Raw genomic sequence first — 17,608 nt, forward strand, 5'->3', positions numbered from 1 at the left:
TCTTTTTTTGCTCCAGTACCTACTGTCCTCAGTGCATTGGCTTTTCTAGGCAGTGGGCAAAATGAATCCATCAGGCTATTAGAGGATATGGGGAAACCAGAAACTCTCATGGCTGATAGGAATTTAAAATGGTGTGGCCACTATGGAAAACAATTTGACAGTTCCTCAAAAAGTTAAACAGAATTACCATATGATCCAGTAGTTACACTCCTTGATATGTATCCAGAGGAATTAAAAGTAGGGACTCTAAATGGATTGGAGAGGAAGATCCAAGATGGTGGTTTAGTAGCAGCTCAGGATTGCAGCTCCCAGTGAAAGCACAGAGAGTGAGTGGACACTGCATTTCAAGACAGATCTTTATTGCCCACAGACCAGGAGATTCCCAGGCAGAGGAGCCCCATGGGTCGCTAGCACGGCTATTTTGGCCAGTGTGGCTATTTTGCTGGCACCCTAGTGTGGTATTTCTCAGTATAAAATACACTGGTCTGGTTGACCTTTTAAGCTGGCGATTGGAGCTCCAGGAAGGCAGAGTCGCCCATTCATCAGATTAAATGGGACAGAAAAGCGAGCCAGGCCAGGAGATTCCCAGGCAGCGCCACTGTTACAGCTGGTGCAGTGGGGCGCCACAGGGGAAATCACGCATATCCCAACAACTTTTCAGCAGGCGACTGGAACACCTGGGAGAGAGTCAACTGTTCAACTTAAAAAAAAAAACTCTGAGGCAGGGAGCCAGGTGATCAGGCTCAGTGGGTCCCACCGCCCCCCCCACACACACACAAAAGCAATTGGAAACGCCCTGGGTTGAGAGTTTTATGGCAAGCACACCTGAACTCAGGACAGTTCAGCTCTGTGGGGGAGGAGCGTCTGCCATTACAGAGGCACTCCACCCCTACAGAGGTAGTTCGCCATTGCTGAAGCAATCCTGCCATTGCCAAGGCAACTCGCCACTACAGAGAGAGTCTGCCATTACAAAGGTGGGCCACCATTGCTGAGGCAGTTCTAACCACACCCATATAAACAGGACTGCAGCGAAGTTCACACGGCAGCAGGGCAGAGCCCACAGGAGCTCAGCAAAGCCTCTGCAGGCAGACAGTGACTAGGCTGCCTCCTTGCTGGGCAGGACAGCCCTGAAATAAAAAGGCAGCAGCACACTGGAAACTCATAAATAAAGCCCTAACTCTCCAGGACAGAGCACCTGGGGAAAAAAAGGGTTTTACGAGTTCTGCTACAGCAGACTTAAATGTACCTGCCCAGCAGCTCTGAAATGGAGCTCTCAGATCAGCACTTGAGTGCCTATAAAGGACAGACTGTCTCCTTGAGCAGCCCCCTGACTCCCATATATCCAAAGAGTAACCTCACAAAGGACTGATGAGACTGACATTTGGCGGGCATCATTCAGAGACAAAGATAGCAGAAGAAGAAACTGGTAGCAACCCTTGCTGTTCTGCAGCTGCTGCAGGTGATCCCCAGGCAAGCAGAGTCTGGAGTGGACCTCAGCAGTCCTACAGCAGAGGGGTCAGACTGTTAGAAGGCAAAATAAGAAACAGAAATAACTTCATCATCAACTGGACGTCCACTCAGAGACCCAACCTGAAAATCAGCAACTACTAAGATAAATCCACAAAGATGGGAAGAAACCAGCACAAAAAGGAGGAAAACACCAGAAACCAGAACACCTCTCCTCCTACAAAGAATCACAACTCCTCACCAGCAAGGGAACAAGGATGGATGCAGAATGAGTGTGATGAAATGACAGAATCAGACATCAGAAGGTAGGTAATGAGAAACTTATGTGAGTTAAAAGAACATGTTCTAACCCAATGCAAAGGAACTAAGAACATTGAAAAAAGATTTGATGAGAAATATAAGTGAATTGATGGAGCTGAAAAATACAACACGAGAACTTCGCGAAGCATGCACAAGTTTCAACAGCCAAATTGATTAAGCAGAAGAAAAGTTATCAGAGGTTGAGAATCAACTCAAAGAAATAAAATGAGAAGGCAAAATTAGAGAAAAAAAGCATAAAAAGGAATGAACAAAGTCTCCAAGAAATATGGGACTATGTGAAAAGGCCTAATCTACGTTTGATAGAAGTACCTCAATGTGATGAAGAGAATGAATCCAAGCTGGAAAATACTCTTCAGGATATCATCCAGGAAAACTTCCCCAACCTAGCAAGGCAGGCTAATATTCAAGTCCAGAAAATACAGAGAACACCACAAAGATATTCCTCAAGAAGAGCAACCCCAAGGCACATAATTGTCAGATTCACCAGGGTTAAAATGAAGAATAAAATGCTAAGGGCAGACAGAGAGAAAGGTTGGGTTACCCACAAAGGGAAGCCATTAAACTCACAGCAGATCTCTTGGCAGAAACCCTACAAGCCAGAAGAGAGTGCGGGCTGATATTCAACATCCTTAAAGAAAAGAACTTTCAACCCAGAATTTGATATCCAGCCAAACTAAGCTTCATAAGTGAAGGAAAAATAAAATCCTTTGCGAACAAGCAAGTACTCAGAGATTTTGTCAACACCAGGCCTGCGTTACAAGAGCTCCTGAAAGAGGCACTACACATAGAAAGGAACAACCAGTACCAGCCACTCCAAAAACATACCAAATGGTAAAGAGCATCAACAAAATGAAGAATCTGCATCAACTAACGGGCAAAACAGCCAGTTAGCATCAAAATGGCAGTATCAAATTTACACATAACAATAATAACCCTAAATTTAAATGGACTAAATGCTCCAATCGAAAGACATAGACTGGCAAATCGGATAAAAAGCCAAAACCCATCAGTGTGCTGTATCCAGGAAACCCATCTCACATGCAAGGATAAACAAAGGCTCAAAATAAAGGGATAGAGGAAGATTTACCAAGCAAATGGAGAGCAAAAAAAAAAAAAAAAAAAAAAAGCAGGAGTTGCAATTCTCGTCTCTTACAAAATAGATTTAAAGCAACAAAGATCAAAAGAGACAAAGAAGGACATCACATAATGGTAAAAAAGATCAATGCACCAAGAAGAGCTAACGATCTTAAATATATACACACCCAACACAGGAGCACCCAGATACATAAGGCAAGTTCTTAATGACTTACAAAGAGACTTAGACTCCCACATAATTATAGTGGGAGACTTTAACACCCCATTGTCAATATTAGACAGATCAACCAGACAGAAAATTAACAAGGATATCCAGGGCTTGAACTCAGACCTGGAACAAGCAAACCTGATAGACATTTACAGAACTCTCCACCCCAAATCCACAGAATATACATTCTTCTCAGCACCACATCATACCTACTCTAAAATTGACCACATAATTGGAAGTAAATCACTCCTCAGCAAATGCAAAAGAATGGAAATCATAACAAACAATCTCTCAGACCACAGTGCAATCAAGTTAGAACTCAGAATTCAGAAACTAACTCAGAACTGCACAGCTTCATGGAAACTGAACAACTGGCTCTTGAATGTTGACAGGATAAACAATGAAATGAAGGCAGAAATAAAGATGTTCTTTGACACCGACAAGAGCAAAGACACAATGTACCAGAATCTTTGGGAAACATTTAAAACAGTCTCTAGAGGAAAATATATAGCAATAAGTGCCCACATGAGAAGAAAGGAGAGATCCAAACTTGACACCCTATCATCAAAATTGAAAGAGCTAGAGGATCAAGGAAAAAAAAAAACCCAAAATTGAGCAGAAGACAAGAAATAACTAAGATCAGAGCAGAAATGAAGGAGACAGAGACACAAAAACCCTTCAAATAATCAATAAATACAGGAGCTGGTTTTTTGAAAAGATCAACAAAATAAACAGACCACTAGCTAGATTAATAAAAAAGAAAAGAAAAAATAACCAAATAGATACAATAAAAAACGATAAAGGGGATATCACCACAGATTGTGTAGAAATTAAAACCATCATCAGAGATTATTACAAACAACTCTATGCACATAAACTAGTAAACCTGGAAGAAATGGATAAATTCCTGGACACTTGCATCCTCCCAAGCCTAAACCAGGAAGAAGTCGAAACCCTGAATAGACCAATAACAAAAGCTGAAGTTGAGGCAGAAATTAAGAGCCTACCAACCAAAAAAACCCCAGGTCCAGATGGGTTCACAGCTGAATTCTACCCGACACACAAAGAGGAGCTGGTACCATTCCTTCTGAAACTATTCCAAATAATCCAAAAAGAGGGAATCCTTCCCAAATCATTTTTTGAGACCAACATCATCCTGATACCAAAACCTGGCAGAGACTCAACAAGAAAAGAAAACTTCAGGCCACTATCCATGATGAACATAGACACAAAAATCTTCAATAAAATATTGGCAAGCTGATTGCAACAGCACATCAAAAAGCTTATCCACCATGATCAAGTAGGATTCATCTTGGGGTTTCAAGGCTGGTTCAACATATGCAAATCTATAAACATAATACACCACATAAACAGAACCAAAGACAAAAACCACATGATTATCTAAATTGATGCAGAGAAGGCCTTTGACAAAATTCAACAGCCCTTTGTGCTAAAAACCCTCAATCAACTCGGTATTGATGGAACATATCTGAAAATAATAACAGCTATTTATGACAAACGAATAGCCAATATCATACTGAATGGGCAAAAACTGGAAGCATTCCCTTTGAAATCTGACACTAGACAAAGATGCCCTCTCTCACCACTCCTATTCAATATAGTACTGGAAGTTCTAGCCAGAGCAATCAGGCAAGAAAAAGAAATAAAGTGTATTCAAATAGGAAAGGAGGAAGCCAAATTGTCTCTATGGGCAGACGACATAATTGTATATCTAGAAGATCCCATCGTCTCAGCCCAAAATCTCCTAAAACTGATAAGCAACTTCAGCAAAGTCTCAGGATATAAAAATGTGCAAAAATCACAAGCATTCCTATACACCAATAACAGACTTAAAGAGAGCCAAATTAAGAATGAACTGCCATTCACAATTGTTACAAAGATAATAAAATACCTAGGAATACAACTAACAAGAAACAGAAAGGACCTCTTCAAGGAGAACTACAAACCACTGCTCAACAAAATAAGAGAGGACACAAACAGATGGAGAAACATTCCATGTTCATGGTTAGGAAGAATCAACATTGTGAAAATGGCCATACTGCCCAAAGTAATTTATAGATTCAATGCTATCCCCATCAAGCTACCAATGACCTTCACAGAACTGGAAAAAAACCACTGTAAACGTCATATGGAACCAAAAGAGAGCCTGCATAGCCAAGTCAATTCTAAGCAAAAAGAACACAGAAGGAGGCATCACACTACCTGACTTCAAACTTTACTACAAGGCTACAGTAATCAAAACAGCATGGTACTGGTACCAAAACAGAGATGTAGACCAATGGAACAGAACAGAGACATTGGAGGCAACACAACATATCTACAACCATCCGATCTTTGACAAACCTGACAAAAACAAGCAATGGGGAAAGGAGTCCCTGTTTAATAAATGGTGTTGGGAAAACTGGCTAGCTATGTGCAGAAAGCAGAAACTGGACCCCTTCCTGACACCTTACACTAAAATTAACTCCAGATGGATTAAAGACTTAAACATAAGACTTAACAACATAAAAAACCCTAGAAGAAAATCTAGGCAAAACCATCCAGGACATAGGAGTAGGCAAGGACTTCATGACTAAAACACCAAAAGCATTGGCAACAAAAGCCAAAATAGACAAATGGCACCTAATCAAACTCCACAGCTTCTGCATTGCAAAAGAAACAGTCATTAGAGTGAATGGGCAACCAAGAGAATGGGAAAAAATTTTTGCAGTTTACCCATCTGAAAAAGGTCTGATATCCAGAATTTACAAAGAACTCAAACAGATTTACAAGAACAAAACAAGCCCATTCAAAAGTGGGGAAAGGATACGAACAGACACTTTACAAGAAACATATGAAACATATGAAAAAATATTCATCATTATTGGTCATTAGAGAAATGCAAATCAAAACTACATTGAGATACCATCTCACGCCAGTTTGAATGGCGATCATTAAAAAGTTTCGAGACAACAGATGCTGGAGAGGATGTGGAGAAATAGGAACACTTTTACATTGTTGGTGGAAGTGTAAATAAGTTCAACCATTGTGGAAGACAGTGTGGCGATTCCTCAAAGACCTAGAAATAGAAATTCTATTTGACCCAACAATCCCATTACTGGGTATATATCCAAAGGATTATAAACCATTCTACTATAAGGACATAGGCACACAAATGTTCATTGCCGCACTGTTTACAATAGCAACGACCTGGAACCAACCCAAATGTCCATCAGTGATAGATTGGACAGGGAAAATGTGGCACATATACACCATGGAATATTATGCAGTCATCAAAAACAATGAGTTCGTATCCTTTGTAGGGACACGGATGAAACTGGAGACCATCATTCTCAGCAAACTGACACAAGAACAGAAAATGAAATACCGCATGTTCTCACTCATAGGTGGATGTTGAACAATGAGAACACATGGACACAGGGAAAAGAGCATCACACACTGGGGTCTGTTTGGGGGAATAGGGGACAGACAGCCTGCGTTGGGGAGTTGGGGAGAGACAGCATGGGGAGAAATGCCAGATATAGGTGAAGTGGAGGAAGGCAGCAAATCACACTGCTACGTGTGTACCTATGCAACTATCTTGCATGTTCTTCACATGTACCCGAAAACCTAAAATGCAATTAAAATAAGTAGGGACTCAAAGAGATATTTGTACCCCAATATTTATTGCATCATTATTCACAGTAGCCAAAAGGTGGAAACAACTCAAGGATCCATGAACAGGTGAATAGATTAACAAAATGTAGCATATACATACAATGAAAGATTATGAAGCCATAAAAAGGAATGAAGTTGTGATACATGATAAAACATGGATGAATTTTGGAGATACTATGCTAAGTGAAAAAGGAATGATGTGATACATGATACAACATGGATGAACCTTGGAGATATTATGCTAAGTAAATAATAAATAAAAAGGCAGATATATGATACCACTTCAATAAAGTATTTATAATAGGCAAATCTTTAGAGATAGAAAGTAGATTAGCAGTAATCAGGGGCAGGGGAAAGGGAAGTGGTGAGTTAATCTTTAATGCTTAACGGTTACAGAGTTTCTCTTTAGTGTAATGAAAAATTTTGGAAATAGATATTGGTGATGTTCGCCTAACATGGTGCATTCAATTATGTTACAGAATTATATTTAAATGGTCAAAATGGTAACTTTTATGGTAGATAGATTTTTACCACAATTTCTAAAAGTTAACAATGTAATGTACCCCAAACCATTGAATTATAAGTGGGTGAATTGTATGGCATGTGAATTATATCTCAGCAAAACTTCTTAAAAAGTTTTGTGGGATGCAACTAAAACTGCTCAGAGAAATATGTATGTATTTTGTGCTTATATTGCTTAAAAATAAAGGTCAAGAAGTAATGAGCAAAGCATCCAATTTAATGCAGTATAACAAGAACAAGTGAATAAGCCAAAAGAAAGAAGATTTGAAATCATACAGATAATAGAAATTGATAGAAAAGAAAATAAACATACAAGCTGGGCATGGTGACTCACACCTGTAATCCCAGCACTTTGAGAGGCCAAGCCAGGCAGATCACCTGAGGTCAGGAGTTCAAGACCAGCCTGGACAACATGGCAAAAATCTTGTCTCTACTAAAAGTACAAAAATTAGCTTGGTATGGTGGTGTGCACCTGTAGTCCCAGTTACTTAGGAAGCTGAGGCAGGAGAATCGCTTAAACCTAGGAGGCAGAGGTTGGAGTGAGCCGAGATCGCATCACTGCACTCCAGCCTGGGTGACACAATGAGATTTCATCTAAAAAAAAGAAAAGAACATGCAATGATGGGGTGAGCTACAGCCAAAAGTTGTTTTTTCAAAACACAGATAATTGGACACAAATATCGCAAAAGTAATCAAAATAAAAATAAGAGAAAATCTTAGAGAATTTATAAATAAGCAATATTGTGATGTAAAATGTGTTATAACCACATGATGCAGATACTTATAAGACAGAGGATATTACAACTTTATTCTAATACACATTAGTGAAACCTTAATGAAATTGATAAATTTTACAAAAATTTCACTTACAAAAGAGACTTAAGAAGAAATAATGTCATAAGATTTTCCCAAACATTATTTATAACAAAATTTAAGAAATACATAATTTTAATTTTATAAAAATTATTTATAGTGTAGAAATGGAACATTTTAAATTCATATTATTAGGGTCATGTAAACTTTATATCAAGATATGGGAATGACAGAATGAGGAAGGAAAATAACAAGTTTTCTCTCAGGAACACAAATACAAAGATACAAACAGAACAATATGCATTATAACCAAATTGAGTGGATTACCAAAATGTCAGATTGGTTTAATGTTAGAAAAGTCATTCGTACAATTAATGAGTACCTTTTTAAAGAGACCTGGCAAGAAAGAGATGAAGTACACTAATGGTTTTAACTGAAGAGAATTTAAGGAACTATTCAAAGGGAATAAACAAAAGATTGTATCTAGCAATAGCCAGAAATCTCCATGCCTGCAGGAGGAAATACCAAGTGAGAGATGGAGTTATGGCAGAGAGTTTATCCATGCCAAAACCATGACAGGTTATAAATGTGACAACTACTGTCAAACCCATGACCCATGCCATACCACCCTCGATCTCACGCTATTGCCTCATTAGTCAGCAGTCATTGGAAGCCAGAGCAAGGGAGCTAGGACACATAGGCAGCAAATAATCAGCCTTCTAGGAAAAGAGCAGAAAAGAACAGAGAATTAACTTGGGGTGGGTAAACTGAGAATAACTAGTAGAACTATATGAACACATCAACAAAGGAAAATTATATAAGCATCTCCTTTGCAAAAGTTTTCTGCAAAGAGCTAGCAGGGTAGTAAGTATTTTCTGCTTTTTGGGCTATACAATCTTGGAAATAAAAGTTCTGCCATTTTAGGATGAAAGCAGCCCTCAATAAATGAGTCTCATTATTTTCCAATAAAATTTTATTTACAGAAATATCTATTTCTAGATATTTCATAGTAGAGCTGTATTTGGTTTGTGGGGTCATAGTTTGTGGATCCCTAATCCAGTAAAGGAGAAAAAGCATTTGCTGGATATTGCTATTGACTGGAAAATTTTTAAAAAGTATAGTACACAATGGAGAACCCATTGAAAATATTTTCTAAAGGTAATGACAACTTATAACTGTTTTGGTACAGGAGGCTCTATTCAGCATATTAAGGCAAGAAAAAGGAAAAGGCATTAGGATTAGAAAGAAAATTAACCTTATTTTTTATAGGAATAATTGTTCACATACAGAATTCCTATAAATAAAAATAAAAAATAAATAAGCTAATATTAAAATGGACAAAAGTGTTGACTAGGTACTTCATAGAAGAGAAAAGCCAAACTGCTCATGCATTTATCTATTGTTTTATTATTTAAATTTATTATTATTGTTATTTTGCCTCTATATTGTTACTTACCTGAGACTGGGTAATTTATAAAGGAAACAAATTTAATTGACTCACAGTTCTACATGCCTTAGGAGGCCTCAGAAAACTTACAATCCTGGCAGAAGGAGAAGCAAACACGTCTTTCTTCACATGATGGCAGGAAGGAGAAGTGCTGAGCAAAAGGGGGAAAAGTCACTTATAAAACCAGCAGATCTTATGAGAACTTACTCACTATCAAGAGAACAGCAGCATGAGGGTAACCATCCCCAGGATTTAATTTTCTCCTACTGGGTTCTTCCCATGACATGTGGAGATTATGGGAACTAAAATTCAAGATGAGATTTGGGTGGGGACACAACTAAATAATATTTCCTGAATTTTGCACCAGAATCCTAGTCTCTCTGGAACATATCAGGAGGGTTTCAATACCCTCTGACTTACAGCTGGGGTTGGCCAACGGGGATTCCAATGAACGTTTTGGTGGAAGATTAGGTGGGAGGAGAATGAAGTTGAGATATTTGTTCTCCTTGTTTCTTTACTCACTCTGCCTGTTTCTTTCATATAAAAGTCCCTACTATACAAGACTCTATTCTGGGTTTTCCAGTAATTTCTTCCTTCACTCAGCCTTTTAGGCCTGGAGATGAAAACAGCTCTATGGTTGATAGCCCTGGTCTCTCCTACACTCTATGTACATATTTGTATTTAGTCCCTTTGATTATCTGAATTTGTCATGTGTTCCCTGTTGGAATACAGGCAATAATAATACTTTAAAATGTCCAATCTCATTAGTAGCCAGAAAATAGAAATAAAATAATTATTAGAGATCATTTAATGTCAACTAGGTTGGCAATAATAAAAGTATTAGAAAGGATGTAGAGCAGATAATACAATCGTACAATACTGCTAAGTGAGTAAATTGATACCAAATACCACTATTTAAAAAATAATTTCACATTATATAGTAAAACCAAACATGGACAAATCTATCTATACCAGGAATTTCGCACAAGAAGCTATTTTCAAAAATGTTTATAGCAGGAATTTTTGTACTAGCGAAACATTGGCAACAACCTAGATAAGCAACAATGGACTAGATAACTTGTCATATATTCATATGATAGCGTACTATATAGCAATGAAATAAATACATTATAGCTGCCAAAGAAAAGCATGAATGAATTCAGGAGCACAATATGGAGCAGAAAACCGACTTGCAGAAGAGGGTGATGTATGGAAATTTTGTTGAAAACGAAGAGAGGAACCAGATGTATATCTGTGGAAAGAACATTTTAGGGGAAAGAAACAGCAAGTTCAAAGACACTAAGGTGTTTCTGTGTCTGGTATTTTTGAGGAAAAGTATGAGGCCCAGGAAACTTAGAACAGACTAAGAGGGAGTATAATAGGAGTCAGAGAGAAAAGAGGATAGAGTAAATTATTTCAAGCCTCACAGGCCATTGTATGAACTCTGTTTTCAATCTGAGCAAAATGAGAATCATCTGGAGGTACTTGAAAAGAGTGACATGTTCTGCTCCAGGTTTTAAGGAAATCGTTCTAGCAGCTGGGAAGAAAATAGATTGACAAAAGGCTATGGAGCTCTAGTTAGGAGGCCGTTGCTAATAATTCAGGTAAGATGGAACACAAGAGAGGCATCGGAGGCAACACAACATATCTACAACCATACAATCTTTGATAAACCTGACAAAAACAAGCAATGGGGAAAGGAGTCCCTGTTTAATAAATGGTGTTGGGAAAACTGGCTAGCTATGTGCAGAAAGCAGAAATTGGACCCTTTCCTGACACCTTACACTAAAATTAACTCCAGATGGATTAAAGACTTAAACATAAGACCTAACACCATAACAACCCTGGAAGAAAACCTAGACAAAACCATTCAGGACATAGGCGTAGGCAATGACTTCATGACCGAAACACCAAAAGCATTGATAGCAAAAGCCAAAATAGACAAATGGGACCTAATCAAACTCCACAGCTTCTGCACAGCAAAAGAAACAGTCATTAGAGTGAATCAGCAACCAACAGAATGGGAAAAAAATTTTTGCAATCTACCCATCTGACAAAGGGCTGATATCCAGAATTTACAAAGAACTCAAACAGATTTACAAGAAAAAAACAAGCCCATTCAAAAGTGGGGAAAGAATATGAACAGACACTTTACAAAAGAAGACATTCATGAGGCCAACAAACATGTGAAAAAATGCTCATCATCACTGGTCATTAGAGAAATACAAATCAAAACTATATTGAGATACCATTTCACGCCAGTTAGAATGGCGATCATTAAAAAATTTGGAGACAACAGATGCTGGAGAGGATGTGGAGAAATAGGAACATTTTTACACTGTTGGGAGTGTAAATTAGTTCAACCGTTGTGGAAGACAGTGTGGCAATTCCTCAAGGACCTAGAAATAGAAATTCTATTTGACCCAACAATCCCATTACTGGGTATATATCCAAAAGATTATAAATCGTTCTACTATAAGGACACATGCACACGAATGTTCATTGCAGCACTGTTTACAATAGCAACGACCTGGAATCAACCCAAATGTCCATCAATGATAGATTGGACAGGGAAAATGTGGCACATATACACCATGGAATATTATGCAGTCATCAAAAACAATGAGTTCGTATCCTTTGTAGGGACACGGATGAACCTGGAGACCATCATTCTCAGCAAACTGACACAAGAACAGAAAATGAAATACCACATGTTCTCACTCATAGGTGGATGTTGAACAATGAGAACACATGGACACAGGGAGGGGAGCATCACACACTGGGGTCTGTTTGGGGGAATAGGGGACGGACAGCAGGCTTAGGGGAGTTGGGGAGAGATAGCATGGGGAGAAATGCCAGATATAGGTGAAGTGGAGGAAGGCAGCAAATCACACTGCTACGTGTGTACCTATGCAACTATCTTGCATGTTCTTCACATGTACCCCAAAACCTAAAATGCAATAAAACAAAAAGAAATATAAATATGAAAAAAATAATAATTCCAGTAAGAGATGATGATGGCAGCAATAGCAAAGGAAGTGAGAAGAAATGGTTATTATCTGTTATATGTTGAAGCTGCATTATACAGAATTTGCTAACATATTGGATGTAGGGATTTAGAGAAAGAGAAGCATCTATGATTACTCCAAACACTTTTGGCTCACATAACTAGAAGGATGGAGTAGCTGATAACTAAGATGAGGAAGATTGGGAGAAGCATGTTGAGGAGGAAAAGAGAAGTTCAGTTTTTAACATGTTGAGTTTGAGGTGTTTATTATACATCTAAGTGCATCCATTGAATAGTCATTTGGATATAAGATCTGGACTTCAGGGGTTAGGAATTCAGCATTCATTTATATGCAGTTTAAAACTCTATATAAAAAAAACACACACACAAACAGCAAAAACAAACAAACAAAAAGCTCTTTAGTTAATATGTGTCCCTTGAGGGAGGCTAAGACATTTTCTTTGCTACAGAGAATCTGCACTTGCCTTTCACCTGCCACATTTCTGGTTAATGATTGCTAGGTGGTGATTTAAAGCTTCCCATGATTGATTATACATACTCAATAGCATTATTTACATTCCTTGGGAGAACAAAGAGAGGCTCAAGTAACTTTCCTAACTTTATGAAGGATGGCAGTGGAGCATTCTGCTTCCTGCACCTTTTCTGATGGATATAGCTGATGTTAACACATAATATATATGTTAACACATATACATGTAAACACATTTATACCAAACATAAAGCAGGCAAGTTCTCAAGAATCTCATTTTTATCTGGCGGTGAAAATGGAACGTGGTAGAACAGTGGTCTCTGCAGTAACTTGTTTGCAATCACACATTACTTTGTCTTTGCCAATGAAATTACAACCCAGTGTAATTTATATAGAATATGTAAAATTAGTTAAATATCATTTCCTATTTTCATCTTAATTTGCAACTTGAAAACTGGAGAGAACTTTTTCCTATAGAATAAGAATCAGAAGTTTTTTTGAATATTTTCTATTCCACCTCACAAACGAGGTTCTTAGCCTTTAATTCCAAATCTTTCTTTGATTTCCTGCAGTGAGTATTAATAGAACTTAAATTCTTAGCACTGCAAGTACTTTTTACTAAGACACCGGAATTATCAAGGTTATTGAGACACAGGGCTTTGCTGAAGAAACATGACAATTCAATTAACTCCAAACTGAGGAAGTTGTGTTTGGTTCCAGTAGTGGATATGAGTGTTATTCCAACTGTAATGAATCACTGGAAGATCATGTGTAACTGGGGAATACAGTGAGCATGTAAGACAGCAAAGCAGCAGAAAATATGATGTTTTCTGATCTCTACCCACTCACAATTTAGCTCTTTGTATGTCTAGATTCACATTTCCCCTCTGGGAGGCTTTCAGTCTTTTCTTTACATTTTTAATCTCAAAGATTGCAACTCCCTGAGTTGAGAAAGCTAAAGGATTGGAGCGGGTTATCTTTGGCAAGGCGTAGCACCAGGCAGGGTAATTATGCATGCACAGACTTTCACACACAACAAAAACTTTCCCATGTCTGTGGGCCTCTTCCCTAAGCAGAGAAGTCAGTGTTGAGGGACACCTTCCGGTAGGTAATAGAGCTGGCCTAAGCAGGACATATACAGTGTGTTTTCACAAATATGAAACTAAGGAATTACCTTAGTGAGGTTGTTGATAGTAGTAGTAATACTTCAGTATTTGAAAGAGCCATGACTAAATTGTGGAAGCCATGAATGCATTTCCATGTGTCCTCACTGTGACAGGGAGTTTTCAGGCCTTTGGGATAGACAATTATTGACCTGAAGATGATTGCACAGTTTTGTTTTGTTTTTTAATAAAATGTTTTGTTGAGTCCTCGAAGGCTAGCAAGCTGGTATCATGTCGTGCCAGTCGTCTATGGTTCTGGGGTACTGGGATATTCGCGGGCTGGCGCACGCCATCCGCCTGCTCCTGGAGTTCACCGATACCTCCTACAAGGAGAAACGTTACACGTGCGGGGAAGCTCCTGACTATGATCGAAGCCAATGGCTGGATGTGAAATTCAAGCTAAACTTGGACTTTCCTAATCTGCCCTACCTCCTGGATGGGAAGAACAAAATCACCCAGAGCAATGCCATCTTGCGCTACATCGCCCGCAAGCACAACATGTGTGGTGAGACTGAAGAGGAAAAGATACAAGTGGACATCGTAGAGAACCAAGTAATGGATTTCCGCATACAACTGATAAAGCTCTGTTACAGCCCTGACCATGAAAAACTGAAGCCTCAGTACTTGGAACAGCTACCTGGACAACTGAAACGATTCTCCATGTTTTTGGGGAAATTCTCATGGTTTGCAGGGGAAAAGCTCACCTATGTGGACTTTCTCACCTATGATATCTTGGATCAGAACCGTATATTTGAGCCCAAGTGCCTGGATGAGTTCCCAAACCTGAAGGCTTTCATGGGCCGTTTTGAGGCTTTGGAGAAAATCGCTGCCTACATACAGTCTGATAACTTCTTCAAGATGCCCATCAACAACAAGATGGCCCAATGGGGCAACAAGGCTATATGCTGAGCAGCAGGAAGACTTGCAGAGCTGCTTTTGTTTCTTCCTGTCCCTAAGGGGTCAGCACTTTTTCTTTGCTCTCTTCAATAAATAGCATTTAGGTTAAAAATAAATAAATAAATAAAAATAAAATGTTTTGTTGAGATATAATTCACATTCCATAAAATTAACTCCTCTAAAGGGAAAAGTCAATGGTTTATAGTATTGACAGAGTTATGCAAGAATGATCACAATTTAATTTTAGGACATTTTATCACCTCAAAAAGAGATCCCATACCCACTGGCAGCCCCTCACCATCCACCACTTTAGCTCTAAGAAACACCCATATATTTTCTGTCTCTATAGACATTGCATCTATTGGCCCTTTTGTATAAATAGAATCATACAATATGTGGGCCTGGAGTCAGTTCCCAGTTCTGGGAGTTGCCTGATTTGAAAATTGTTCTTTGCTCAATAAAACTATGTAAAATTTAATTTCTCTAAAATTTTTCTTTTAACAGGTGCTATCAGAAGTGGGATTCACAGTAGAGTTTCCAGTGACCACCAGGAGTTTCAAGTGACCAAATAAGCTCTATCAGAAGTGGGATTCACAGTAGAGTTTCCAGTGACCACCAGGAGTTTCAAGTGACCAAATAAACTATCTTCTGGACCCAATTCATTCATTGCTCTCACACAACCACTGAGGATTGTGGGTAAGTTTTCTCTTGGATTCCAAATTTCCATGGATTTGTGTTTTAAGCTATCTGACTCCGAGCAAATGGTTGATCTGGACTGAGTTTGGAAGTTGTGGCAGAAACTGGACTGGGTCCAGGATAAAATTAGATACAATAACTTACTAGATTGAATCCAATTAGAAGCTTCAGATGTCTGACTCTGTCAGACAGAAATTGGCATTAAATGGTCATTTACAATAGGAGTGGCAAACTTCGGCTTTTAGGGATTTTATGGTTTCTTTTCTTTTTTCTTTTTTTTTACACTGAAGTAGGAAAAAGTTATTGGCAAAGTTATCAAGGTTATCTTAGAACCAAAGACAAGATTCTGTGAAAATGGGATTTTTAATTTCTGAAGAACTGAGTACTCCACCTTCTGGCTGCACTTATTTTACATGGACTGTATGAGATTTAGACTTCCAAAATAGCAAATGCTTACAAAATTGACAAAATCTTACTAAAGATAATTTAAAATTATGATAGAACATTCCATGTGAACAATACTACATTTTAAGAAATACATTTTAAAATGAAGCCTCCTGAATTAGGCTTACTCAGGGATGTCTATTCATATGCAGAAGTTTCTAAGAAGATTTCAAAATTTCTCTTGCCTCTTTTAAAAGAGATTTTACAAAACAAAAAGCTTAAGTGCTTTAAAGATAAGGAAAGTTAAGTATGATAACCTTTTGGTTTAGCTTTGTTACTGGAAAGGGATCATGATTCAGACTTTCAGAGAGGGTTCTTGGATCTCAAATAAGAAAGAATTCAGAGTGAGTCCACAGTGCAAAGCAAAAGCAAGTTTATTAAGAAAGTAAAAGAATAAAGAATGGCTACTCCATGGGCAGAGCAGCCTATCTTTATGATTTTTTAAAAAAAACTATGTGTGAAACGGTTTGGCTATGTCCCCACCGAAGTCTCATCTTGAATTCCTGAGTGTTGTGGAAGGGACCTGGTGGGAGGTGATTGAATCATGAGGGCAGGTCAATTTCATGGTGTTCTTGTGATGGTGGGTGAGTCTCACAAGGTCTGATGGTTTTATAAGAGGACTTTCCCTGCACAAGCTCTCTATTTGCCTGCTGCCCACCATGTAAGATGTGACTTGCTTCTCCTTGCCTTCCGCCATGATTGTGAGGCTTCCCAGACATGTGAAACTATAAGTCCATCAAACCTCTTTCTTTTGCAAATTGCCCAGTCAGCACATGGAAATGTGTTAAACAAGCAGTGAATTATTCATGAGTTTTCCAGGAAAGGGGCAGGCAATTCCTGCAGATGTGGGGTCCTTGCTTTTTTAGGCCATATAGAGTAACTTTCTGACATTGCCATGACATTTGTAAACCATCATAAAGCTGTTGGGAGTATAACAGTGGGGAAGACCAGAGATCACTCTCATTGCCATCTTGGTTTTGGTGCCATCTTTGGTTTAGCTAGCTTCTTTACTGTCCTGTTTTATCAACAAGGTCTTTATGACCTGTAATTTTGTGCTGACCTCTTCCTATCTCATCCTGTGACTAAGAATGACTTACCCTCCTTGGAATGCAACACTTTAGGTCTCAGCTTCATTTTACCCAGCCCCTATTCAAGATAACATTGCTCTTTCATTCAGATGTCTCTGACAAGTTACTTTTACTGCCTGAATGGGAAAAGAGAACTGCATAAAATATAAAAGGTGCTTCATCAGGTAAAGTAGGCTTACTTCTTTTTCTCAGCTATCCATTCTGAGTCCAGGCACAGAGAATGCCTTTTTTGTTCTAGTCATTAATGGGCTCTACCTTGAACTCAGTAGGGC

The 17,608-nt window shown here is 38.5% G+C and overlaps 1 protein-coding gene and 1 pseudogene across 6 annotated transcripts in view; both read left to right on the top strand.

Annotated features, from left to right (window-relative positions):
- Nucleotides 1-15,769, top strand: part of GIN1 (gypsy retrotransposon integrase 1) — a 59,041-nt gene extending 43,272 nt beyond the window's left edge. For 5 of the 6 annotated variants that reach the window (XR_013532200.1, XR_013532204.1, XR_013532203.1 and 2 more), the window contains exons 9-10: nucleotides 9,623-9,786; nucleotides 15,613-15,749. Coding sequence is in view for 1 of the 6 variants with exons in the window: in XM_078365096.1 (XP_078221222.1) it covers nucleotides 15,613-15,672 (60 nt within the window). In the remaining 5 variants the exon portion in view is untranslated. Of the gene's footprint in view, nucleotides 1-9,622; nucleotides 9,787-15,612 lie in introns of all 6 variants that reach the window. The other variant, XM_078365096.1, reaches the window with a different exon arrangement.
- LOC100395646 (glutathione S-transferase mu 3 (brain) pseudogene) lies at nucleotides 14,414-15,243 on the top strand (annotated as a pseudogene).
- Nucleotides 15,770-17,608: the final 1,839 nt, after the last annotated feature.

The sequence above is a fragment of the Callithrix jacchus genome, chromosome 2, assembly GCF_049354715.1.
Source record: "Callithrix jacchus isolate 240 chromosome 2, calJac240_pri, whole genome shotgun sequence".
NCBI classification, from domain to species: Eukaryota; Metazoa; Chordata; class Mammalia; order Primates; family Cebidae; genus Callithrix; species Callithrix jacchus.